A 24486-nucleotide genomic window follows, 5' to 3' on the forward strand; every position below is an offset into this window, starting at 1 on the left:
AATTCGACATGCCTCAAGGTCGCTACAAATCTAAAAAACACCACCTAACTAACACACTTGTAGACAGTTCGTAGTTCTTCAGTAGTTCTATTTAGCCGATAGTTAGGGACTATTTCTGCATTATGTGTAGGTCGACCAATATGTCCTCTTCGTCCTAGAAGATGAAAAAGCAACTATTTAAGTCAATTTTAACAGAAATGTGGACGAAATTTCACTAATATTATTAAACATATTGGGAATAAAACTGACAATGAATATTACTATAAATTAATATATATTCTATAATGTAACACACACTATATCTCATAAAAGATGAAGGATATATCCATAAGTATCATAGTAATTCAAGTTACCGATAGAGCTATTACGAAGACTAAGACTTCTGACCTGGTTTAGTGTGGTGTAAAAACATTGCCTAATGCCATGTGAGTACCCAGTTGATGGAACTTAACAGATTATAATGTAAAAATTAAATTACATCTTACATTAGATATGTGTACGTGTACTTCTATTAATACACAAGGAAGGCGGGTACGGGATTAATACATCAATATGTATTTCCCAAATTAGAATAAAACTAATCTATTTGAACTAAAGTTTTTAAGCTTCAGTTTTCTGTTGCTTCCATGTTTCTGTGATTTAGCAACCTTATTACATCCTCTAAATCGAAATATTGGATCACTTTGTATATCAATTTGATTTCGAGGTTATAGATCAGTTCTTCGTTGGTTACGTAACGATAAGCATTGATAATTAATGGTAGAATTTTGTTTTGGGTGCGTTGGTTTAGTAGTTAGTTTGATGTTTTAGTGCAACCCCATATTTGCACACCCTGGGTCCAAACTGGCTTTATGATTGACTGATGAGGCCAAGATGAGATTAACTTCCGACTAACCAGTACTGTTGCTTGACTTTGAGTCCAATCTTCACTGCTTTGCGATTACTCATTGAACAAAAGAACTCAAGAACTGTTCAGATTGTTACTTTTAGTAATATCACCTAAATATTGCCTAATAATAAAAAATATTTCTTTGCGAATATTCAAAATGGTTTTTATTGCAGTTTGAAGCATAACCGAGCGATTTTTTAACGATAGCGTTCGAATGCCACAACCAATCGATACTTATTCTGAATTTCTCGACTACTACGGAATAACGTTAAAACGGCGGGCGTACGTACCGACTAATTCATCCCCCAAAAGAAGCCCGACGAAGAAAAAAAGACGACTAATTCATTTATTAAACAGTTGAGCGAGCATAATTGGACAGCGATTCTAGGAAAATCAAAATGGCTCCGACGAGAAACAAAAGCAAAGAGGTTCGCCTTAAAAAAATGACAATTAATTCTTGAAACAAAACACTTGGCTGGCTTGCTTTAGCTCCATCCGTTCGCTCCAACTTGCCCGGCTGACGCTCAAATTGGAATACGCTAACTATATCGATTAAAACTATTATTATTATACAATATTAAAAGTATTTCATTCATATTATAGCGACGATTATTAATTTATTCAGTGTATATTCAGTAAATTTATGAGATTCCTTGTTTTTGTTAGGTTTTTTGTTTATCTATTATATTGTTAATAGTCGTTGCGGACTAACCTAACTTTTACCTCTACAATAACTTAAATCTAGGTATATATCTAACAGGTTAATTGAAAATTCAGTGGCCTACCATAGTAAAACACATTTTTTGGCAACATTAGTTTTTCTTTATTCAATATAATTCCCTTCAAGGATGATGCACTGATTATAGCGACCCTCCAACTTTTCGACACCATTTTTGCAGTACGATTTGTCTTTTGCTTCAAAATTGGCCTCAGTTTCGGCGATCACCTCTTCATTCGAAGGAAATTTCTTCCCAGCGAGCATTCTTTTGAGACCTTAAAAAAGGAAATAGCCATTGGTAGCTAGATCTGGAGAATACGATGGATGAGGAAGCAATTCGAAGCCCAATTCATGGATTTTTGACACGGTGTATTGTCTTGGTGAAGCAGCACTTCATTTTTTTTCATATACGGCCGTTTTTCTGCGATTTCGTCCTCCAAACGGTCCAATAACGCTAGGTCCTTCCTTTTTCAAGCTGGTCAATGAAAATGTTTCCATGCGCATCCCAAAATATAGACGCCATAATCTTGTCAGCCGACTGTTGTGTTTTCCCACGCTTTGGAGCGGGTTCATTGTGTGCAGTCCACTCGGATGACTGTCGATTGGACTTGGGAGTAATGTGATACAGCCATGTTTCATCCATTGTCACATATCCACGCAAAAACTCGGGTTTGTTACGCTTGATCATCTTCAAACACTGCTCCGAATCATCAACTCTGTCATCAACTCAGTTATTTTTGGTCAAACTTTGCACAGAGCGTTCTCATACTCAAATATTCATCCAGTTTCAGCACTTGCTTGTATAGTAATGATTTATTATGTCCTACCCAGCTTTTTCCTTTTCTTTTTTATATGTTCCTTCCAGTGCGGTTCGTTCCGTTTTTTATTATTTGATTTGAAGGAATCTGTTCGCGAAAAGGAAAAAAGGAAAAAAGAGTTTTGGAAACTTTTGTTTCATCATATATCAGTTGCTGTTATTGATTTCAATGATTTAAAAGTGCTCATTGATATCAGTAACAAATAGTGGTCTGGAAGGCCAAAAATCATGGAACACAATGAACCTAATTACTCGACGGGTCGACGATTGGATCTCTGCCAAACTAACATCGTCCTTACGACACAGTATAGCCGTAGTAATATTTTGATTGATTTATTTTGAGCTATTTATTAATTTGAAAGGATTTACAATAGGTGGTGTTAATCTGTGTTAAATCGCATTGTGTACATTTGTAAATAACTTCATGTTATAGCCTCATTTTTCATTTCGCCGAAGCGTGCACAAAAAAAATCTCAGTGAATTGAAAATGTCTAAATTTGCACTGGGTAAATAACATTTATGGAAAATTTTACTTTTTGCAACATTAGAAAAGTTAGAAAGTTATCCAATGTTGTGTGAAGCTTACAACAACTATACTATATCGATTTCAATACGTAAATACTGATTTCGATGTCTTAATAGTGGTAATTTTGACATCAATGTCGAAAAGCTTTATAAAGGGCTAAAAAAAATGAAGACGAGTGTTTGACGGCATTACTCGATGATGATCCATGTAATGTGCAAGGGGAATGTACAAAATTGTTATGAGTAACACATGAAACCATTTCCAATCGCATAAAGAACATGAGAATGACCCAAAAACTTGAAAAATAAAAAGACTTGGTCATGTATGAATTGTTGGTCCAACGGCAAAATCGGAAACCTTTTTTTTGTACCATATTGTTTTTAGCGATAAAAATTATATTCGTTACGATAATTCAGAGCGAAAAGATCATGGTAACCTCCTGGTCATGCATTAATATCAACGATAAAACCGAATATCCAAGGTAATGCTCAGTATTTGGTGGTATCAGCTTGATGTGATATATTATGTGCTGCGAAATCTAAAGAGACCATCAATGACACCTAACACATGTTCCAAAACCAGTAAAAACATACCGGGAAACATTAAAATGGGTACTACACCATCCGCCGTATTTTCCAGACCTTACTCCTTCTAATTACTACTTTTTCTGACATATAAACTGGGACCTATTTGAATAGCGCTGCAATTCTTATGAAGATAACAAAAATTCAGTTGATTCGTGGATAGCCTCAAAAGATACATAGTCCTTTCGAGATAGAAGCCGTAAGTTGTCTGAAAAGTGCGAAAAAGGAGCGACTATCGGTGAACATTGTACCGATTTTTAACAATAAAGCTTTAAATTACCAAAAATTCGTTAAAACTAATTTGTAGAATCATATTGTATCAATATTTCCAACAAAAGGTTTTCTTTTTTTTTAAATGTTCAAAATACATGCAAAAACCTAATATTTCTACCAGTTTTATCAACAAAGTTTCAAAATCATAAAAAACTCACAAAACTTGTTTGTATTTCTACAATGTATCTTAATGGTGTTAATTAGTTCAATACTACACATATTATTTCAATAATCAAACAACCTCAGATCGTTTTAAAACAATGTAATCCTTCGGCGGGCACGTTACAGCGAACCACTCACCAAACCGCTTACCTGCTCCCCAAAAAAATTAACAGAAAGATATTCAATTTAGCCCCAATCAGTTTAATCCAATGGGAAATAGGAGGGGTGGAGCTACCGGCGGCAATCTGGCCAATGATTGGATCGGCGTTAACTACGTTGTCGATGCCATGGCAACGGGCCCGTACCGACAACCAGTGCACGAGCGACTTTCGTGCAGGCCGGTCTCCGCGATCCTTCGAGCCGGATATCTGTTCTGAGAGATTCTCACGGCCGATCGGGATGTCAATTTAGTCGCATCGCTCGATCAATTAACTCGACAGAGAGGCTCAAACATGTCGGACCGCGAGCTGACCGAGGAGGATCACGAGATCAACATCCTGGATACGGATTCGCGATTGTCTCGCAGTGATAGTGACGCGAGGAGCCGCTGCAGCAGTCCGGACAACGAGACGTCGTCGCACACGTCCACCAAGAGCGCGTTGCCGTTCAGCATCTCGAACCTGCTGGGCAAGGACTTCGACCAGAAGCCAGAGACGGACGTGAGCTCGCTGTATCAGACGTCCGCGGGGTTCTTGCAGCAGCGCGGGGCGCTCAGTGGTCTGGTACCGACCGGGTTCTACGGACAGGGTGTTTTAAGGGTTCCCGCTCACCGTCCGCTCGGCGGGCCGGGAAGTCCACCGGGTGCCGCGGCGACTGCCGTTTTCAATCCGTGGACGCTAAGTCTCGATCCGGTACTGCAGAGGTCGGCTGCAGCCGCTGCTTTCGCTTCACAAGTGGTTAAAGATAGATTAGCAGGTAAGGACAACTATAGTTTATTCAAAATAGAAAGGAACTATTAAATACGTCACGTTTGTAAACACCTCTGGTATCCCCTGGAGGTTTGATTTCATATAAGAGAACATATTTCCCTTTTTATGTATATAGTCTATGCAAAACAGTAGTGACACGGGTGACCTGTCGAAACGTCGCAATGTTGCCGCAGCGACTCTGAGTTTTAGTACATTTTGGCTCTGACATATAACAAAATTTTAATATAAATAAAATGATGAAACAGAAATGTTATCTTTTCAACTGGGATAAAATGAGAAGGAAAATGTTGTCTCGTATTAAAATAGATTTACAAACTGTAATAAACAATTCATATAGTCTTTTCAAGGTTATTTTATACATACATCATCTGAATTTGTGACGCCAAAACTTCGCAATCTTGCCGCGTGATATATAACAAAATTCTATTCTAAATAAAATAATTGGACGAAAAGTTTACCAAATATAATTTATAATAATATTATAGTACATCTAAAAATTTTAAAGCATTTTATTTGAATGACCAAAATTCCTCTTCATACATTATATTCCAACGAAACAAAAATTAATTTTAATATGAACTATCGTCCAATGTTATAAAGAATACACCGAAGTTATAAATATATATAATTGATATTCAGTGAATTTCAAGAATTTCAGTAAAGTAACGTGAAGAAATATATAACAGGATTTAAGATTTTGTAAAAAACAAATTAATAACAACTTAATAACTAAAAGCAAATGTATTATATAGTGACAAGGTTCATTCTAAATATACTATATACATTTAAAACTACTGTTAACCATGGTTTAAAAGAAACAAACTGTCACACTTTGTAACAAATTGTTTACTACACAAAAACAAATTTTGTAAAATATATCCAAAGTAGCCGTGAACTCACGTCATCAAGATGTTTAATGTCATCAATAAATTCATAGAGAGAAAAAACCTAATACCAATATACCAGTTTGGGTTGAATAACAAGCATTCAACGATTGACCAGGTCCACAAAAAAAGCCTACGAAAGTAAAAAAATATGCTCAGTATATTCTTGATGTAGCACAAGCCTTCGATACGGTTTGGCATGAAGATCTTGTTCATAAACTACAGAAAATGCTACCAAAACAATTCACCGAACTATTAAAATCGTACATTACAACCAGAATGTTTAACAAGAAGAGTCAAACAAGAAGAAACTTACTCTACAATAAAAGAAGCTAGAGCAGGTGTACCACAAGGAAGTGTACTGGGACCAGTGCTTTATCTACCCTACACTTGTGATATACCACAAATGGAGAATATTACGATGGCTACTTTTGCTGATGATACTGCGATTATAGCTGTCGGAGACAATAGTGAAGAATCCTTACGGAAATTACAACAGGCAAGTGACTATATAAATAATTGGTCACAAGCTTGAAAATATGAATTAATGAAAGTAAATCGGTACATGTGCAGTTCTCCTATAAACAGACCGTACAAGCACCAAAAATATTAAGTAATACCATCATTCCTTATAGTAACAACGCTAAATATCTCGAAATGAATCTTGATGCGAAACTTCGCTGGAAGGAACATATAAAGAAGAAAAGAAAAAAAATGGAATTGAAATATGTGAAAATGTACTGGCTAATTGGAAGAAAATCACAATTATCAGTACATAATAAATTGTTATTATATAAGCAAATGCTGAAACCTATATGGACATACGGAGTTCAATTATGGAGATGTTCTGCAAAGAGTAACGTAAATAAAAGACAAATTTTTCAGAACAAAGTCCTGAGAGGTATTATGGGCACACCCAAATACCATAGGACTGATTACCTACATCGAGACCTTCAGATACCCACAGTCAGTCAAGAAATCAAGAGAATTGCAAGGGGGCATGAGGAAAGACTCCATTCTCATGAGAATATTGAAATATTTTCATGAAATATTTCAGCTTTTGGATAGCACCAGAACAGGACACAGACTCAAAAGAATCAAACCATCTGATCTTGTGTAGTGTTGTGCAGTGAGGTGCATATATTAAAAAATACAGCAGTGACATGTATAAATATTATTTCACCAGAGAGTGAGATGGGGTCGATGGACCCTAATAGATATATACCTAGATTGAAGTTATCATAAAGACAAATTTTAGTTTAGACGGAAACGACTAGTAACAATGTATTAATTAATTAATAAAAAAATTAATATATAGTTTATTCAATGTTCTCTTGTACATACGTTATCACTATATTAATGTATTGTTGTAAATTCATTTTAGAGTCAGACAATATTTTCCTTCTCATTTTATTTTACTTAAAAAGAAACACAATGCTGTCTGATTAGTTCGAAAGCGTAAACGAATGAGCCTGTCAATAGCAATAGTGATAAGAAGTTATAAATCTAACCTATTATAAACTATTGTGGCTGTATAATTAACTGTAGTTTGTAAACATACTATAGTGTTAAAATAAATAAAATATGATAACATTTTCTTTTCATTGTTTTATTTAAACTAGACTTTTGTTTTATGTCATAGACAAACTGAATTAAAACTCAAGAGTCGCTGCTGCAACATTGCGACGTTTTGATGTCACAAATTTGGATCGCGTATGTTAAAAATAACTTTGAACTGAGTATAGGTTAGAATGATTTTAATATATTTGGACCAGTTAGACTCACACATTCTCAAGAGGGTGCTTCTCGAAATTATCCGTATTATTCAGAAAAATATCTGGAAAATTTTAAAAAAAGGATCTTAAATTGGAAAAATTTGATGATATAATGACTTGAATCTTCCCCAGTCTGGTATAAACGTATTTTTTCGTTATAAGTGTGTCGTTATTATGGCGAATGCGTTTTTTTTATATAAATTTTATTAATTTAGCCACGGAAATATAAGTATTTTGTTTGGTTGAACTATTTACATGCATGTTTTTTATATTTTTGTTTATTATAACAGGAATAAAGGCGACTAGTCGTACAATACCAACAAATACGACACGGAATAGGTACAAAAAACAAACGCCACACGCCCGATAGCTAATTCGTACCTCGTTAAACCGACCTGTCTCATTAATAAAATTGTTTTGAGCGTTGCATAATCAGCATGAACGCGATAGAACACACGGCCATTCAATTTAATGTGTATAACATAATTTCGACCCATGTTACCGGAATAAATTTATTGGCCGACGTCGAATATGACACAGCGGGCGCCGCTATTAGCATCGATCGGCGTCCTGCCTCGACGCCGAACCCGTACCCCCGCCCCGGCAGCGTCCCGGTCCCCCCATTGGCTGATTGGTTTTTTCGATAAAGGGATTAATGAGTGTCCGATGGCGTGATATGGACGCGATACGGTCGCGGGAATCGTTGAGGGATTTCGTTGGTAGCTTGTTTGTTCGTGGGTGGAGGAGACAGGGGTAGGGGGACAGGGGGGGGGGTTGTTTGGTGATTACCGTTGGACTTGGAAAGAAATTACGGGACATTAGTGTTTATTCGAAATTTAAAAATTGAAATAATGAACATTTGAAAACTAACTTGTTATTTTTTATTTATCTTGTCTGACTACCAGGATAGTTATGAATAACAAAATGTAATAACATAAAAATAACAGGTCAATTGTAAAGTTCCCGGCCTGACACATAAATGGCGCTACTAGAATTAAATCCATATGTTATTCAGTTAGCTCTAACTCTCAAAAGATCATTAGTTTGTGAATTATAGCATTTTGAGTGAAACAATTTTTGTTATTGTAAAAAATGCATAAAAAGGAATTTCGCGTGTTGATAAAATATTACTTTTTGAAGGGAAAAATACAGTTGAAGGATCAAGGATTGGTATGCTAAGTTTAAACGTCGTGAAATGAGCACCGAAGACGCTGAACGTAGTGACCGCCCAAAAGAGGCTGTTACCGACGAAGACCTTTTTGAATGACCGTAAATTGAAATTGAATGAAATAGCAGACACTCCAAAGATATCGAATAAATGTCTATATCATATCATTCACGAATATTTGGGTATGAGAAATCTTTGTGCAAAGCGGGTGCCGCGTGAGCTCACTTTAAAAAAAAAACAACGACGAGTTGATGATTCGGAGCAGTGTTTGAAGATGATCAAGCGTGATAAACCCGAGTATTTGCATATATGACAATGGATGAAACATGGCTGCATCATTTCACTCCAAAGGTCAATCGACAGTCATCCGAGTGGACTGTACACGATGAACCTGCTCCAAAGCGTGGGAAAACGCAACAGGCGGCTGATAAGGTTATGGAGTCTGTAATTTGGGATGCGCATTGAATAATTCTCATTGACTGCCTTGAAAAAGGAAGGACCATCAATAGCAACTATTACGTAGCGTTATTGGACCGTTTGAAGGATGGAAAACGGCCGCATTTGAAGAAAAAAAAGTGCTGCTTCACCAAGACAATGCACCTTGTCACAAGTCAGTGAAAACGATGTCAAAAAATCCATGAATTAGGCTTAAAATGGTATCAAAATGGTATGTTGAAGGGTCGCTATAATCAGTGTATCACCCTTGAATGGAATTATGTTGAATAAAAAAAACTAATTTTGCCAAACAAATGTGTTTTACTATGGTAGGCCGGGAACTTTTCTGTTAACCTGCTATGTTTTCCAGACCAGACTAACAGTTTCCTTTGAAATAGTTGTATTAAATTATGTTTGTATTGAAAAAAACTGCTCGCCCTTTTACTAATAATCAGTGCAGCTGCAACACGTAAAAAATATTATCAATAACAACACTAGCAAGTTAGAATTTAACAGTTTCAATGCTTACCTCTCTAACGCATTTTACTGATAGGTAGTATTCTCTAAATATATAAAATCAGCAAGTAATTCCTAAATTTTATTTTCTTTTATTATATTCAACGTTGATAACCATTTAATTTTCTCTTCTTTGATTATTCTTCTTAATTTTATTTCTTTCGTCTTTGGCTTCAGTCATTATCATTGTATTCATTTATATTTAATGTAATTAGGAGTAGTGTACGAAAGTTCGAAATGTGAGAATGATATTTGTAAACAATTGTTACACTGATGAACACTATCTATTATTTTAATTAAAATTTTATTGCAGCAAGTAGATGTTATATATTTTCAAATCATCAATTTTCAAAAAGGTTGATATAAATATTTGACTAGTTTTAATCATCATACTTTTAATAGATCTAGGATGTTTTAAACGAACTTTTTTTGATTATCCGCTAGTATAATTTTCAAGAACCTTAACCAACTGTTATGTAGATTTTAACATAACAGGATTTATGATGTCATTGCAATAAAAGACAATACTGATTGACTATATACTAAATATGTAAGAAATTGTTGATATCCTAGATGTGTTCATTGAAAATATTGATCAAATTTCTCATGAAAATTCAGGATCTGATTCGAACGAATGTAAAACAAAGTTTATTTATGATTAATGTGCAATAGAACAAATTTTTATGTTGTTACGCTTTTACAGCTGTGCATATTAGTCAGGATTGATCATTCATAACATAAAAACAAAGGAATGCATGTTTCCAGTCGTCTTTTGTCTGATAATCGTGAACAATCATCCGTAATAGGCATCGGAATTAAAACTTTACGTGGTCGGTTTACGGTCGGCCAGGACCGCAGGATTCCTGCGACTCCGTCGGACGAGAACGGTTTATTAATACTAGCGTGGTGAGTGCCCATTAATGGGTTGGTTCCGTCAGATGGCAATCAGCGAAAAAAAAAGAACAGGGCCCCATTATAGGCCCTGTTCCTATTGGTCGGCTCCCTAATGACGTTTTTACGTGTGCTTAATGTAGCGCGGCGTCGGAGGCCATTTTTATTGCCGATTCAGCATGGAGGATAATTACGGTAGACGTGCCTGCAGGCTCTCCCGATGGAAAGGTAATGGGCTCGAAGATTACAAATAACTTCTAATAATCGTTTTTTTCGTTTTTTTTCCTTTCGAAAACTGTTGGCTATTAAAGTAATACAGTCAGTGGTCGTGTTTGCTTTCCTATTAAAAAAATTATCGGTTATTAACGGCATACCGTCATGTTTTCTTGTAAACAGTTGGGAATTGTAGTTGTTCAGGCCTGAAGGAATTATCACCAATTATGTATCGAAATAAAAACGTCGAATTAGTTGTTGTATTTAGTAAAAACAGGTTGCAAATATTAATAATTACTTGAACTATGAATATAGGTTTGTAGTAGTCAAATAATCAGTAGGGGAAAAAGTAATTTCGTTTCGGAAAAACATAATTTATATTATTGTAATTTCAACAAGAATACATTTACCATTCGGTCCAAATCGGTTGTCTTGGATATCAGTTAATAATTCCCAACACGCAAGTCGGAAATCTCTTTAAGATTCTATAGTGCAGCTTATGAGAAATCAAACTATATATAAATGGCTTAGAGGTATGAAATTTGTCAAGGTTAAAGCATATATTGAGAAAGAATTTTTAGGCCTAATATTTTTGTGTAATATCCGCCACAGATATTCCAATAAAAAAAATACACCCAAATCAAGCAAACTGTCTGTTTTTTTAAGTGTCATCTGAACTAAAGAAACCTAAGTTACAAAATTCGATAGTTGCCAGAATGTATCAGATGAGAGGCAAAAACTTCAAGATTTCGCAAACTATATCTTAAAGCAAATTCATTTTTCTAAGACCTTATTCCATTGGATTATATTTTTAACATCATTATAAACTAATAATATGCAAGACACCAGATATTTCAGTGTTATTTAATATCGGTAACTGATCACAGAACAAAGAGAGCGAAACTATTCGAAAAAAAAATAATAAGACAAGATTCAGTGTGCAATAGATTCGAACACCCAAGTATACCTTCGGTAAATTAACTGTAAATGTCTCTTAATATGTTCAGCAACAACCACAGTATAAAAAAAACTCACCACAACACAGAATATCTTACGTAATTGACCGAGGTGTGGGTAAAGAAAGATGTTTTTTCAATCCATTGTTGTTACATGACTAGTACTTTTACATTGTAAATATTAACAGTTCTTTTTGTGATGAAGTAATCTATATAATTTGTTCTAATGTATTATACAATTTCTTTAAATTTATTATTATAACTGGTCTCCTAGACCAACCATTAATTTACTGATAACTGTTAGCCACATTGGTTCGAACCCCTGAATGTAGATCACTATCTTGTTGTGAATTGAAATTTTGTATTTTCTGTCTATATTTTAATTAGAATTCGAATAATTTATTTTTGACATGCTTCTTCCATATTAGTTTGACATCTAGTGTAATGCCTAGATATTTAGCACCATTTATCGATAGTACTATAGCACTATTCAATTTAAAAACTAGTGGGTTGTACAATTTCTTGTTGGTAAAATTAATAGAAACAACTTTTAGCTCATTTAATTCCTTTTCTAATGTTTGGTCCAGTCTGTTAGTTTACCGCTAACTGTCTGTTGTTTTCTGGATACTACCTGGTTTTTGCCCACTGCTAAGTGTGCTGCATAATCTGTAAAGGTGGGTATTGTAATTCCATATCTCGAGTTTTGGTATGTCTCTGCTATAAAGCACAAAGAGGATATGTCTCAGGACGCTACCTTGTTCTTCCTGTTTCATTTTAAAGATTTTATTGGAGATATATGATATTAATATCTCTACATATTGCTTTTCCAGCATTTTGTTTATTTTATATTTCAAACCCTGGTGCCAAACTTTATCGAATACTTGTATTGCAGAGTATATTTATTTGAAATTTTCTTCAAAGAACGCCCAATGACATCCGTTATTTTATAGACCGATTGTTGAATGTTTATTATACAAACATAATTTTATTTTATTGATTATTATTTGAATATGTCCTAAGATGTTCTATATACAACAGCTGTTCTTAAGTACCTCTTAAACATTTTAGTTTGCAATAGAAAGTTTTTAAGGATAGTTTTACTTCATTATAGTAAAATGAAAGATGTGCTTTCAAAGGACTTAGTACATTAATGAAAGTTGAGCGTTTCTGGTGTTTTTTTATTAGTAATCTGCTACTTCCATATTAAAAGAATGGAAGGGGGAAAGGAATATTAATTAGTGTCCGACTATCACTGGAGATGACAGATATCTACTTCACTGATGCCACGCTCCAAAAAACATGGGTTTAGTCTAGAGAATCATCAGCATCAATTACAGATCTCGTATTACAAAATCATTTTTCAGAGCAGCAAAGCAAAAGCCCATTTCTATCATTTAGATTGCATAAAGCATATTTTTTTATAAGCTGTATATATTAGATGCTTCTTTGCATTTTCTACTACATCATTTGCATGGAAAGAACGATATTACATTACTATCAACCTAATCATATAATTAGAAAAATCCATAATTGCTGAATATTGAATATTTTCTACACTTCTTCAAAATTCCTCAAATACCTTACCTCTAACAGTGAACTTAATAGAATTTTTACCAAAATTTATAAAATATAAGTTATCAAAACTCATTTTTGTGGACTCATTTCATCTGTTATATGTTGAAAAGTCCCCGGTTTGACACATAGATGTCGCTACTAGAATTAAATCCATATGATTCTTAGGTAGCCCTAACCCTCAATAGATGCGTGTATAAATTTGATAGCTGTCGGATCATTAGTTTGTGAATTGTAACATTTTGAGTGAAGCAACTTTTGCTATTGTGAAAAAAATGGATAAAAAGGTATTTCGCGTGTTGATAAAATATTGCTTTTTAAAAGGAAAAATACAGTTGAAGCAAAAACTTGTCTTGATGCCGAGTTTCCGGATACTGCCCTAGAAAAATCAACCATCAAAGATTGGTATGCTAAGTTTAGACGGGGTGAAATAAGCACCGATGACGATAAACGCAGTGGACGCCCAGAAGAGGTTGTTACCTACGAAAACATTTAAAAAATCGACAAAAAGAATTCGAATGACCGTAAATTGAAATTGAATAAAATAGCAGACACTCTGAAGATATCGACTGAATATGTACATCATATCATTCACGAATATTTCGGTATGAGAAAGCTCTGTGCAAAGTAAGTGCCGCGCGAGCTCACTTTTGACCAAAAACAACGACGAGTTGATGATTGGAAGGAGTGTTTGAAGCATAATAAACCCGAGTTTTTGCGTCGTTATGTGACAATGGATGAAACATGGCTTCGACATTTTAGATGAACCCACTCCAAAGCGTGGGAAAACGCAACAGTCGGCTGGCAAGTTTATCGCGTCTGTATATTAGGATGCGCATGGAATAATTCTCATTGACTACCTTGAAAAAGAAGGGAGCATCAACAGCGACTCTTACATGAAGTTGTTGGGCCGTTTGATGGACGAAATCGTCGAAAAACGGCCGCATTTGAAGAAAAAGAAAGTGCTGCTTTACCCAGACAATGAACCTTGTCAAAAATCCATAAATTGGACTTCGAATTGCTTCCTCATCCACCGTATTCTCCAGATCTGGCCGCCAGCGACTATTTCCTGTTTGCAGTTGTCCTGTTCGCATGCTTGTTGGGATGAAATTTTCGTCGAATGAAGAGGTGATCACAGAAAATGTGGCTTATTTTAAAGCAAACGATAAATCTACAAAAATGCTATCGAAAAGTTGGAGGGTCGCTATAATCAGTGTATCACCCTTGAAGGGAATTATGTTGAATAAAAAAAAAAACTAATTTTGCCAAAAAAAATGTGTTTTATCATGGTAGGTCGGGGACTTTTCAATTGACCTGTTATATATAAAATCACACAGAAAATGAATAATTCTTGTTAACACTGTAATGACTAATTACATTGTATAGCGTTTTAACAAAACACGATGAATAATTTACATTTTTAACATAACAATAACGGATAAGCTTATTGTTTGAAGGAAAGGCGCTGCGTTTACTAAAAGCTTTCGATTAAATCGTCAGAACATTCCACGAAACTAGCCGGCGTGAGAACATAACCAGTTCAGTGGGAATTTTTTCCCTAAAAACATTTTTAATTTCGATGCTTACCGCATAACAGCACGAAAATCATTAAGATAAATTACGTTACTTAAGTTTATTTTTATTAAAGCAGCGACATTCGTACGTAAACCGTTAGATAAACGTGTATTTTCATCTATGTTTAATTTATCAGGTGTTGAATTAGTTCGTAGCGTTTTCCCATAAAATTGTTGCTTGCAAGGCAAGAATTTTCTGTGTCGTATTGTGACTGATAGTGAAAAGTGTCATAGTCCCATAGTCATCGAAGTGGTTGTTCATCCTCATAAAGTTTTAGTGTGCATATGGTGGAATTAACAAGGTGTAGTGTACCATAAGCCACTGAAATGTTAGCTAATGAAGTTTTTACTGCAGATATCCACCGACGTCACTTGAACAAATTAAATGATATATTATTGAAAAAGGACAGCAACATCGAGTAACAAATCCAAAGTTATCATGTGACCAGCCCCAATTTTCCTCAATGAAAGCCTATTTAAACCGACTTGACAAAAAAGCAGCAGGTTCTACGTTCGACTGTATATTTTCTATAAACGTTCACTGATTTCTCCTTCAATTATCGACCGATTTTCAAAACTCTTTTTTTTTATTCGAAAGAGTGCATCTCCGAGGTGGTTCCATCGCAACCAAGTGGAGATCTGGTGGGGGAAATAGGGGGAAAACCTCAAATTTCAAAGGCACGTACAAAGTTTTCACATATTTTTTTATCTAAAATAATCAGATATTTGGTTATAATGTTATTGCTGAAGTGATGTGACGAAAAATCGGAACTAGTAAAAGCCAGTCAGTTTGCTTTTTAAGCATATCATATCAAACTTTGTAGAAATGTTGTAGGCGACGGTTTCTATGGTGTAATGGTTAGTTCGTTGACAGGGCAGTAACTTTTTTGTTCTAGTTTGATTGAAACATTTGTCAAATTACCTAGACTAGGTAGGGGACCCCAGGGAGTGAAATATTCTTTATTTTCAATCATTGTTTCTGTATTTTTATTTTTCCTCATACGGGCTCTATTTTTACTTGAGCTGTCCATTGTAATACTTAATAAAATAAATGCGCAATTGATTGGGTAAACATCTAACACTAAAAAGAGAAAAATAATATATTTTTAACAAAGCAAGAAAATTGATCACAATACATGCCAGCACCTAATATTTCCAAGGGATTTTGTTCCTAGATTTCCTTCAGACTGACAAAACAATACACTGAGATCATTATTGGGGATAGAAAGTCCCAATCAACAGGATAAAAAAATTCGCAAAAAGCATCCATCTTATTCGCCAGATTTAGCTCCGTGTGATTTTCATTATTTCTCAGATCATTATTCCAGCCTCCTGTACCAATGGGATACAAAAATTCGCGAAAAAAAACATCCATATTATTCACCAGGTTTAGCTCCGCGTGATTCTTATTTTTTCTCGCATAGCAAACATTTCTCAGATCATTATTGCAGCCTTCTATATCAATAGGATTCGAAAATTCTCGAAAAAAAAAATATCCGTCTTATTCGCCAGATTTACCTCCGTGTGATTCTTATTTTTTCTCGCGCCGCGAAAAGTTGTCTCGTAGGAGACACGTCTTTACGGATCGTTGGAGTGACTGTGAAACCAGAAAGACGCTGTAAAAGAGGAAGTTCGCCAAAGAGAGGACAAAAAGATCGAGTGATTCTTATTTTTCCTCGCGCAGCAAAAATTTCTCAGATCATTATCACAGCCTTCTATATCAATAGGATTCGAAAATTCTCGAAAAAAAAATATCCATCTTATTCGCCAGATTTAGCTCCGTGTGATTCTTATTTTTTCTCGCGCCGCGAAAAGTTGTCTCGTAGGAGAAACGTCTTTACGGATCGTTGGAGTGACTGTGAAACCAGAAAGACGCTGTAAAAGAGGAAGATCGCCAAAGAGAGGACAAGAAGATCGAGCTGGACCGGACCGGAGACTTATGGACCGTATTAGGACGCGACAACATATTTAAGCGTGGATCGGGCCACCGCTATCGAAGTCAAATTAATCACCGGAGACCGTAAATTGGCCGTAAAGCCGGGTCGGACGACGCGTCGCTAATCGCCCATTTAATGCGAAACAACGCAAAGCTTTCAGGTGCGATAACGCGGCCCGAAATGCGTCCCGGCACCCCCCGTTCCGGGGGAAAATTATCGCCGTAAATGTTAATTGCGGCCGGCCGAGGACGAACTGGTCCGGAAGTCCCGCGCCGAAGACCACACAACTAGGATTCCGGTTCAGGATAGATTCAGTTGTTTTCCTGATTTGACTACACGTCGGGGTTCATATTTCTCCTCATTAGTGACTAGACTGAATTACAATGTATTTACGTCACACCGGTACCGTTATAGCAGGATGACAGCAATAAAGATTCGCAAAAATATCAATTTATAATAGTACTAGATGATTTATCTTGCAAATCTGTAGATTGTCGGTGTTACATCTCCTCATGTGCTAAGCACCAGGTGTCTTGTCAGGTCTGATGACGATATTATTGCTAGCAGATGAAGATTCCTTTGTATTTCTTGTACAAATGGTTCCGGATTGCTCATAAAATATGTATATCTTCCTATCTATCCCAAGTAGCACTGCACTCGCGTCATCTCAATGGTTTTTATATAACATCTTTATTAGATACGCTTAGTACAATCTTAATTATAAATTAATTTATTACTACTTTTCATTTGTACTTGGATTAATTCACAAGCAAGACGAGTGCGAGAAAATACATCAATATATATTCCTCAATTATAAAATTATAATAACTTATAGCTATAGTTTACACTAAAGGTATACACTTTGTATAAGTCCGTAGAGTTTGGTTGGATTCAATCTCCTGACATCCTGCGCGCTGTCCAGCAGTTGTATTGCTTCCACGTTAGTATGATTAAGTAATTTTCTTTAATGTTTCAAGGCGAAATCTTGGATAACTTCGCAAATCCATTTGTTTTCCAGCTCATCGGGCAATTCTTCGATGGTTACGTAGTGATAGGCATTGGTAACAAATCGAAGAATCTTGTTTTGACAGCGTTGGATGACTAGTTGATTTGAATTTTTAGTGCAACCCCATAATTATACTCCCTTGGTCTAAATTGGCTTTATAATTGTCTGAAAAATCCATCTCTTTGATTTTAGATCAAGTTGAGAGTATCTGCCGACTAACCAGTATAATTGTTTTATTTTGGTTCTAATGTGTTTTGATTTTTGTCTAACATTATGTTTCCAATTTAATCTACCGTCGAGATGGATTCCGAGGTATTTAGCTGAATCTGCCTGAGGAATCGGGCATCCATTGAGTGATATAATTAAGTCTTTATTAGTTCTCCGCAATGCAAAATTAACGTGGACAGATTTGAAGCTATTACGTTGAATTTTCCGATCTTTCGTCCATTTGTAGATTTCGTTGACTGCCACTTGTACTTTTTCTACTGCCCTATCTCAATTTATGACGTCGAAACTTCGCAATGTTGTCGCATTTTAGTTCAATATATAACACAAATCGAATATAAATAAAATAATTAAATGAAAACGTTATAAAATATAATTTATTTTAACATTATAATACATGTAATGTATATATTATCGAAAGACTTAAACTACGGTTAATTAAACAGCCACAATAGTTTGTAGGTTAGAGTTATTTCATTATATTTACATTCAACTTTTTTTTCAACCACATATGGCTTAGTCTACCTAATAATTGTACATCTAAATAATTTATTTTCTTTCCAATAAATAACTTATTTCCCTTTTTATGTTTAGTTTTTGTTTCTTTCGTAGCTAGATTTTCTCTTCAAATCATTTTGTTATCACTGTATTTCTCCTTAGTTTCTTCTGTTACTACCCGTGCACATTTTTGTTGAAAAATTGGATTTAATCACTGTCTTATCCATAATGCATTTGCCTTATCTGCAAAACTGTTATGGTACATTTGAACTACTTTTCCTATTTTAAATATATGCTGTCTTAATACTGTCAGCATTAGATCATATTCTAATTCTGAGCCACTATTCAAGTCAATAACTAAGCTGTTAATTTCCAATGTATCACTGGTTCACAATTCCATCATTTGTCAATTTCTTCTTCTGTGGGCCTGACCGAAGTCATCCAAACCGAAGGATGTTATTGTAAACAATCCTTCCACATATACTGTTTTTGCCTGTATATATTTCTTTTTCTACGTTTTTTTAATCAAAAGTTTATGTGAATAAGCCCCAAACGATTCAACATCTTAGAGACAATATTTGTCACGAAATTGAAGAAATTCAGCATCAGATGTTGCAGGTTGTCACGAAAAATGTCTTAAAAAGAGCCGAAAGTTACATATCGAATCGCTGTCACCATTTAGTCGATATAATTTTTCAATCATAACGAAAAAAGAAATGTAAAGAACAAATAAACTTCTTATGAAAACCAAACTTACTTATCTTTTCTTTGAGCAAAGTTATAGGCAATCAAAATGGTAGCGGTCTTTTGCCCCACGTTGTATATTCAGTGATAGGAAGGAACGTGAATAAAAATATATTATAAATTAGGAAACATCATATATTATTCTAACTTTTGCCTTTTGCCATCAACTTTTGTTGTCTTTACACACTTTTTATTAGCGTCTTGCCAAGGATGGTCTAGTATTCCCTATGTTTGTACACAAATTTAAATAACAAGTCTCACTATCTGTACGCACTATGTGAACGCACGTACTATCCAAAATGTTTTAAAACTTATATGGTTTAATCAAACATAGTAAACATGTATAAACAGTTATTCTTGTTGAGTATTATCTTTTAGTGTTGTGAAGTTTTCCCCTCTCAAGTGCCCATTAAAATATTGCAGGAACTTCATGAGCAAAACTAAAGATGATACATGATATTAAACAAAGTTTTCCATATTACTGTGTAATTGAAACAAGACCAACTGTTTTCAGTCTTGGAACAACTTCTTCTGATATATTACTACATTGAGGGACCGTACACTATCGATACACATTAGAATACATAATTATAATACAGAATGACGTTTAATTCCTGCTCCTGATACTTCAAATTGTTCTCTCATCTATCGTATTTGTCAGATTTATTCTTCAGAGGTAATCATTCACTCTGTACACGTTACATAACATCGACAAACAAATTAATATTTACCTAAAAAACGTATAATCGATTGGAAACTCTTAAATCCATTTTACATAATGTCCTAACAAACCTACATAAATAATTAAAGGGACATCTAGCGGAACACGCTAAATAACGAACCGAACGCTTCCGCATTGTCGTTCTCGTACTGGTATCTCCGCAAATTCAGGACGAGTTCGCCTACGTCCGCCTCATAGCCGCCTAATTAAAGGTGTCGAATATATTCACGATTATCTCCACGTTTATTCGCTCACGTCAACGTGCAATGGCTTTTCCGCGTCCGTTTTATTTGTGTCTGTCGATTAGAGGCCTTAGGTGATGTTTAGAGAAGTACTTTACGGGATTTGTACGGAGAATGTCTTGATAAAAGCCCTTGTTTCGATCGGCATCGATGTCGCGAATCGTCGAACGAATGTCAGTGTGGGATAATCGGTGAATTTTCGAACTATCAATAGACGAATCGATATGCACGGTCCGAATGGAGAAATTGTCGGTTTATTGGGTATAAAATGGGATTCAGAATAATATCCGGACGGCTAGAATTATCAATCAATATCTTTTGATGGATTTGGTTGGTTGATCTTTGGTTTACTTCATCAATATATTTACAGAGACGACAATAAAAGGCCGCATGCGCATTTATTCTAAACTAGCTCGATGGACTTCACAGCCACATGTATTTATTTACGAGAATTGAGGTTAGAAAGTAATTTTTAGGTTATTTTTGTATTTACAAGAATAACTGATTGAGGAGTGAAATGTTAGTAAAATGTTATAAATGTCTGATTTCGCAGATATTTCAAACGATTAAGAAAGAGTAGATGTTTAAATGAAATAGGATTGGATGTTTAGGATAGTGTGAATATAACATATAGTTCCGGAAGGAGATTTGTAAAATATATCCGGAACAGATAAATACTGCTGAAAAATTGAAATAGTATATCGTATAACTAAGTGTATGTCACAAAATGGAATAAAATAAACAAGAAATTAATATAAGTAAGATACATGCTCAAACAATATAAATAGAATATTTATTTTGACACCAAATCAGTCAGATCATCTAATGAAACTAATAGTTCTCCAACTGTTACCCTAGTATTCATTTTTAGGGTATTTATTTTAAGAAATTTTTGAAGAATTCTATTACTATACTTGTGCTGATTATAGCGTTTTTTTTAAGCAATGTGTCCACATAAAGTAATTACTCATATAGTACAACGTGGTGCAAAAGTCCCGCTATCATTTTGATTACCTATAACTTTGTTCAAAGAAAAGATAAGTAAGTTTGGTTTTCATAGAATGTTTATTTGGTCTTTACATTTTTTTTCCCATTATGATTAAAAAATTATATCGGCTAAATGGTGACCGTGATTCGCTATGAAACTTTCGGCTCTTTTAAGACATTTTTCATGACATCCTGGAACTTCTGAGGCTGAATTTCTTCAATTTCGTGATGAATATTGTCTTTAAGACGTTGACTAGTTGGGGGCTTATTCACGTAAACTTTTGATTTTAAAAAACCCCATAAGGAAAAGTCTGGTGCTGTTAAAACTGGAGATCTGACTGGCCATGCTAAATCGTTACTTCGCAAAATTAGTCTTCGTGAAAAAATGTCATTAAATAATTGAATTGTCGAACGGGCTGTGTGAACTGTGGCCCCATCTTGCTGAAACCACATGTCCTCCAACCTCCTCTAGTCCTTGCTCTTCCATTTCTGGTACAAGAAAATTTTGAATCATTTCTTTGTCCCGTTCAGCAGTAACAGTAACTGCAAGACCTTGGTCATTTTCAAAAATATAGGGACCATTGATGACCACAAGCATGAATACCACACTATACAGTTGTTTTTGGTGGATGCAATGATATTTCATGAACTAATTGAGAATTCTGTGTTCCCCAAAATTGACTGTTCTGTTTATTGACGTGGCCACTGAGAAGCAAATGGACTTCATCGCTCATTATCAATTTAGACGAAAGATCTTCAAAAAATGAACTAAACATCACATAACCAAGATAGCGCGCGATCAAAATGGTAGCGGGTCCGGCAAAAGGACCTGTTATAAATAAATACACTGGATCAACGAAGAATCCAGGAAAACAAAGGGATTAAATCAATTCAAGAAATAATATACCACAGATACAGGATGTTACAGGACAGTTACAGTTACAAGGAAACAGGATGTTCTTTTTTTAGTGATATCATTAAGTATAATCAATTTTAGCGTGTATTCATCATCAATCCGGACATTCAATACATTGTTCTGTGTTCCTACATTAATTTTCGATTTATTTTCTCTCGACTTTCTAGTTCTTACGGTAGACAAAACCAAACCCCGAAATGGCAAACCCATTAGCTATCAACTCGACTATTTTAGTTATCTTAAGACGATTTTTAACGGACAAACGGCACGAGGCTGATGAATATATTCATAAGCTCTCCGCTGCCTTTCGATGGGTGGTACCGTCGTGGCGGATACGTCAACCATCATGTCGTTTTCATCATATTCTTTAATATAAACGAGCTACCAAAGGACGCGTGCTATTATCTGCGGCAGGCAGCAGGCAGCAGCTTCGAACACGAGGCTCATAAAGTGGCTCTTGATTGGATTAGAAGATTGGGAGAGCGGGATTATCTTGTCTGAAGGGTTGTTGGGAATTCTAAGTGGTTTTTTGTGTTGGCATTTTTATTGGTATTCGTGTCGCGTTCGCTGATTAGGTCCGGCCCTGGATTGTTTTGTCGTTCGGTCCGTTATCAGTCTCGAAATTGGGACCTTGGAATGGTAGTATCTGTTATCGGAGTACTAAGATAGGGAGTTTACCTAAAAGAGAAACGGTGTGGAATGTGTTCCCTATCGAATAAACCTTTATTTTTTATCAAGTCATTTATAATTTTTTTTATTAATCTCTTAGAACTTCAACAATCTGCCAGTGGGTAACAAGTATTATTATATGACACTTGAGATGTGGAACATAGCTTCAGTAAGTGATTTGCTGTAGAAACTTATGACATCAATCTTATTTTAGGTACTATTCTAACTTATTCTGAAGTCTATCCTAACTTATTCTAACGACTATTCCACTTAACTTATTCTATCAGTTCTTATGGTAGTTTGCGTTTGAGCTTACTCATTACACTGTCATCGCACACATTTAACTGTTTGGCTAATAGTCTTTCATAGATCTTCGCACTAACATTTCGAATCACACTCATTATGGGTTCTAAGGAGATGTAGCGCTGAATCAGTTTGTTGGAGACATAAGATGAGGCATCGACGATGACGATGAAAAAATACGTAGGATGGATTTAATTTATTGAAAATACCCAAGTTTTTATTTGCAAAAATTGCAGGAAACCTTAAAATTGTTATCAGGAGCCAGACATATATGTTGCCAGACAAGCAATGAAGCCGCGATGTTGAAATGATTTAAAATGGTATTTAGTCAATTCGTATGGTAGCTATTTTTGCGGCTTTTATAGCTTTGCTATAGTATGTAGACAGTTCATTTATTAACCTCTATGCTGCCAGAAGTATCTTCCAGAGTTTTAACTCAGATTACCTCCAATAAGTTTTAATATACATTGTCTTCGGTTGTTTTAGTAAGACCTCCAAGTGGTTTCTTTACGGTACACATCAAAATCACCGCTTTTAAAGTATTGAAATCAAAATTAACAATTAGGATACGACGGGGCACCAGCGCCAATTTCTAAAAGTTTTCTATGGGCTTCGGCAACATATTTATTCAAGTTAAACAACAAAAGTAATGAGTTGAATTGAGATAAACACTGGGATCATATAGAACGAGTGAGCGAACCAATATTTGGTACAGGAGAGATTTTATTGAGAGAGGAAGCCTGCTGGCCCGGTGGATGAGCGAGAAAGCAGATTGGCAGTACCTTGACCTTTCTGAGGGACCTTCGAATCTGGGAATTTCACGGAGAGGAGACCGAGATAGGTGGCTTATTCTGATCATGTCCGTTTTCTGTGGGTTGACTTGGACACGTGGTGCTGCTCTTGAAGAAGCAAAGTAAGCAGTGTTGTCTGCGTAAAAAGTTGCCTCAACTTGTTGTCTCCTAGAGATACCTGAAAGAAAAGGTTAAATAAAGCGTGTGCCATGGGGGAATCTTGTGGAACTCCACCGTCGATGTATTTCTGGCTAGAATATCTCTAATCTTCACCTGGTCCTGATAAATGATTTGATAAGAGCGGTTGGGTCATCGGGTAGACCTAACCGAATGCATTTCATCATTAAGTCTTCATGTCAAACCTTGTCAAAGGCTTTGGTTAGGTTCAAGAAAAACGCTCCAAGTCTCCAGTTGACTTTTTCTGAATAATTCAGTAATATTAAATAGAATATATTATTTTATGTAAATAAATGCGTACTATCAATGTTTGCCTTGATATCTCACATTTTCAACAACGCAGGCAGTCACTTAATATATATTTTATCCAATTCAATCTATATCAGGA

The 24486-nt window shown here is 35.3% G+C and overlaps 1 protein-coding gene across 1 annotated transcript in view; it reads left to right on the forward strand.

The window, feature by feature from the left end:
* Window positions 1–4280: 4280 nt before the first annotated feature.
* Window positions 4281–24486, forward strand: part of C15 (homeobox protein C15) — a 57330-nt gene continuing 37124 nt past the window's right edge. Inside the window, exon 1 of the mRNA XM_076409442.1 lies at window positions 4281–4884. Coding sequence (XP_076265557.1) covers window positions 4422–4884 — 463 coding nt within the window. The 5' untranslated portion in view covers window positions 4281–4421. The remainder of the gene's footprint in view (window positions 4885–24486) is intronic.

This window comes from Rhynchophorus ferrugineus, unplaced genomic scaffold, assembly GCF_030347505.1.
Source record: "Rhynchophorus ferrugineus isolate W39M unplaced genomic scaffold, kcgeb_rfMv2 rfM7, whole genome shotgun sequence".
Lineage (NCBI taxonomy): Eukaryota > Metazoa > Arthropoda > Insecta > Coleoptera > Curculionidae > Rhynchophorus > Rhynchophorus ferrugineus.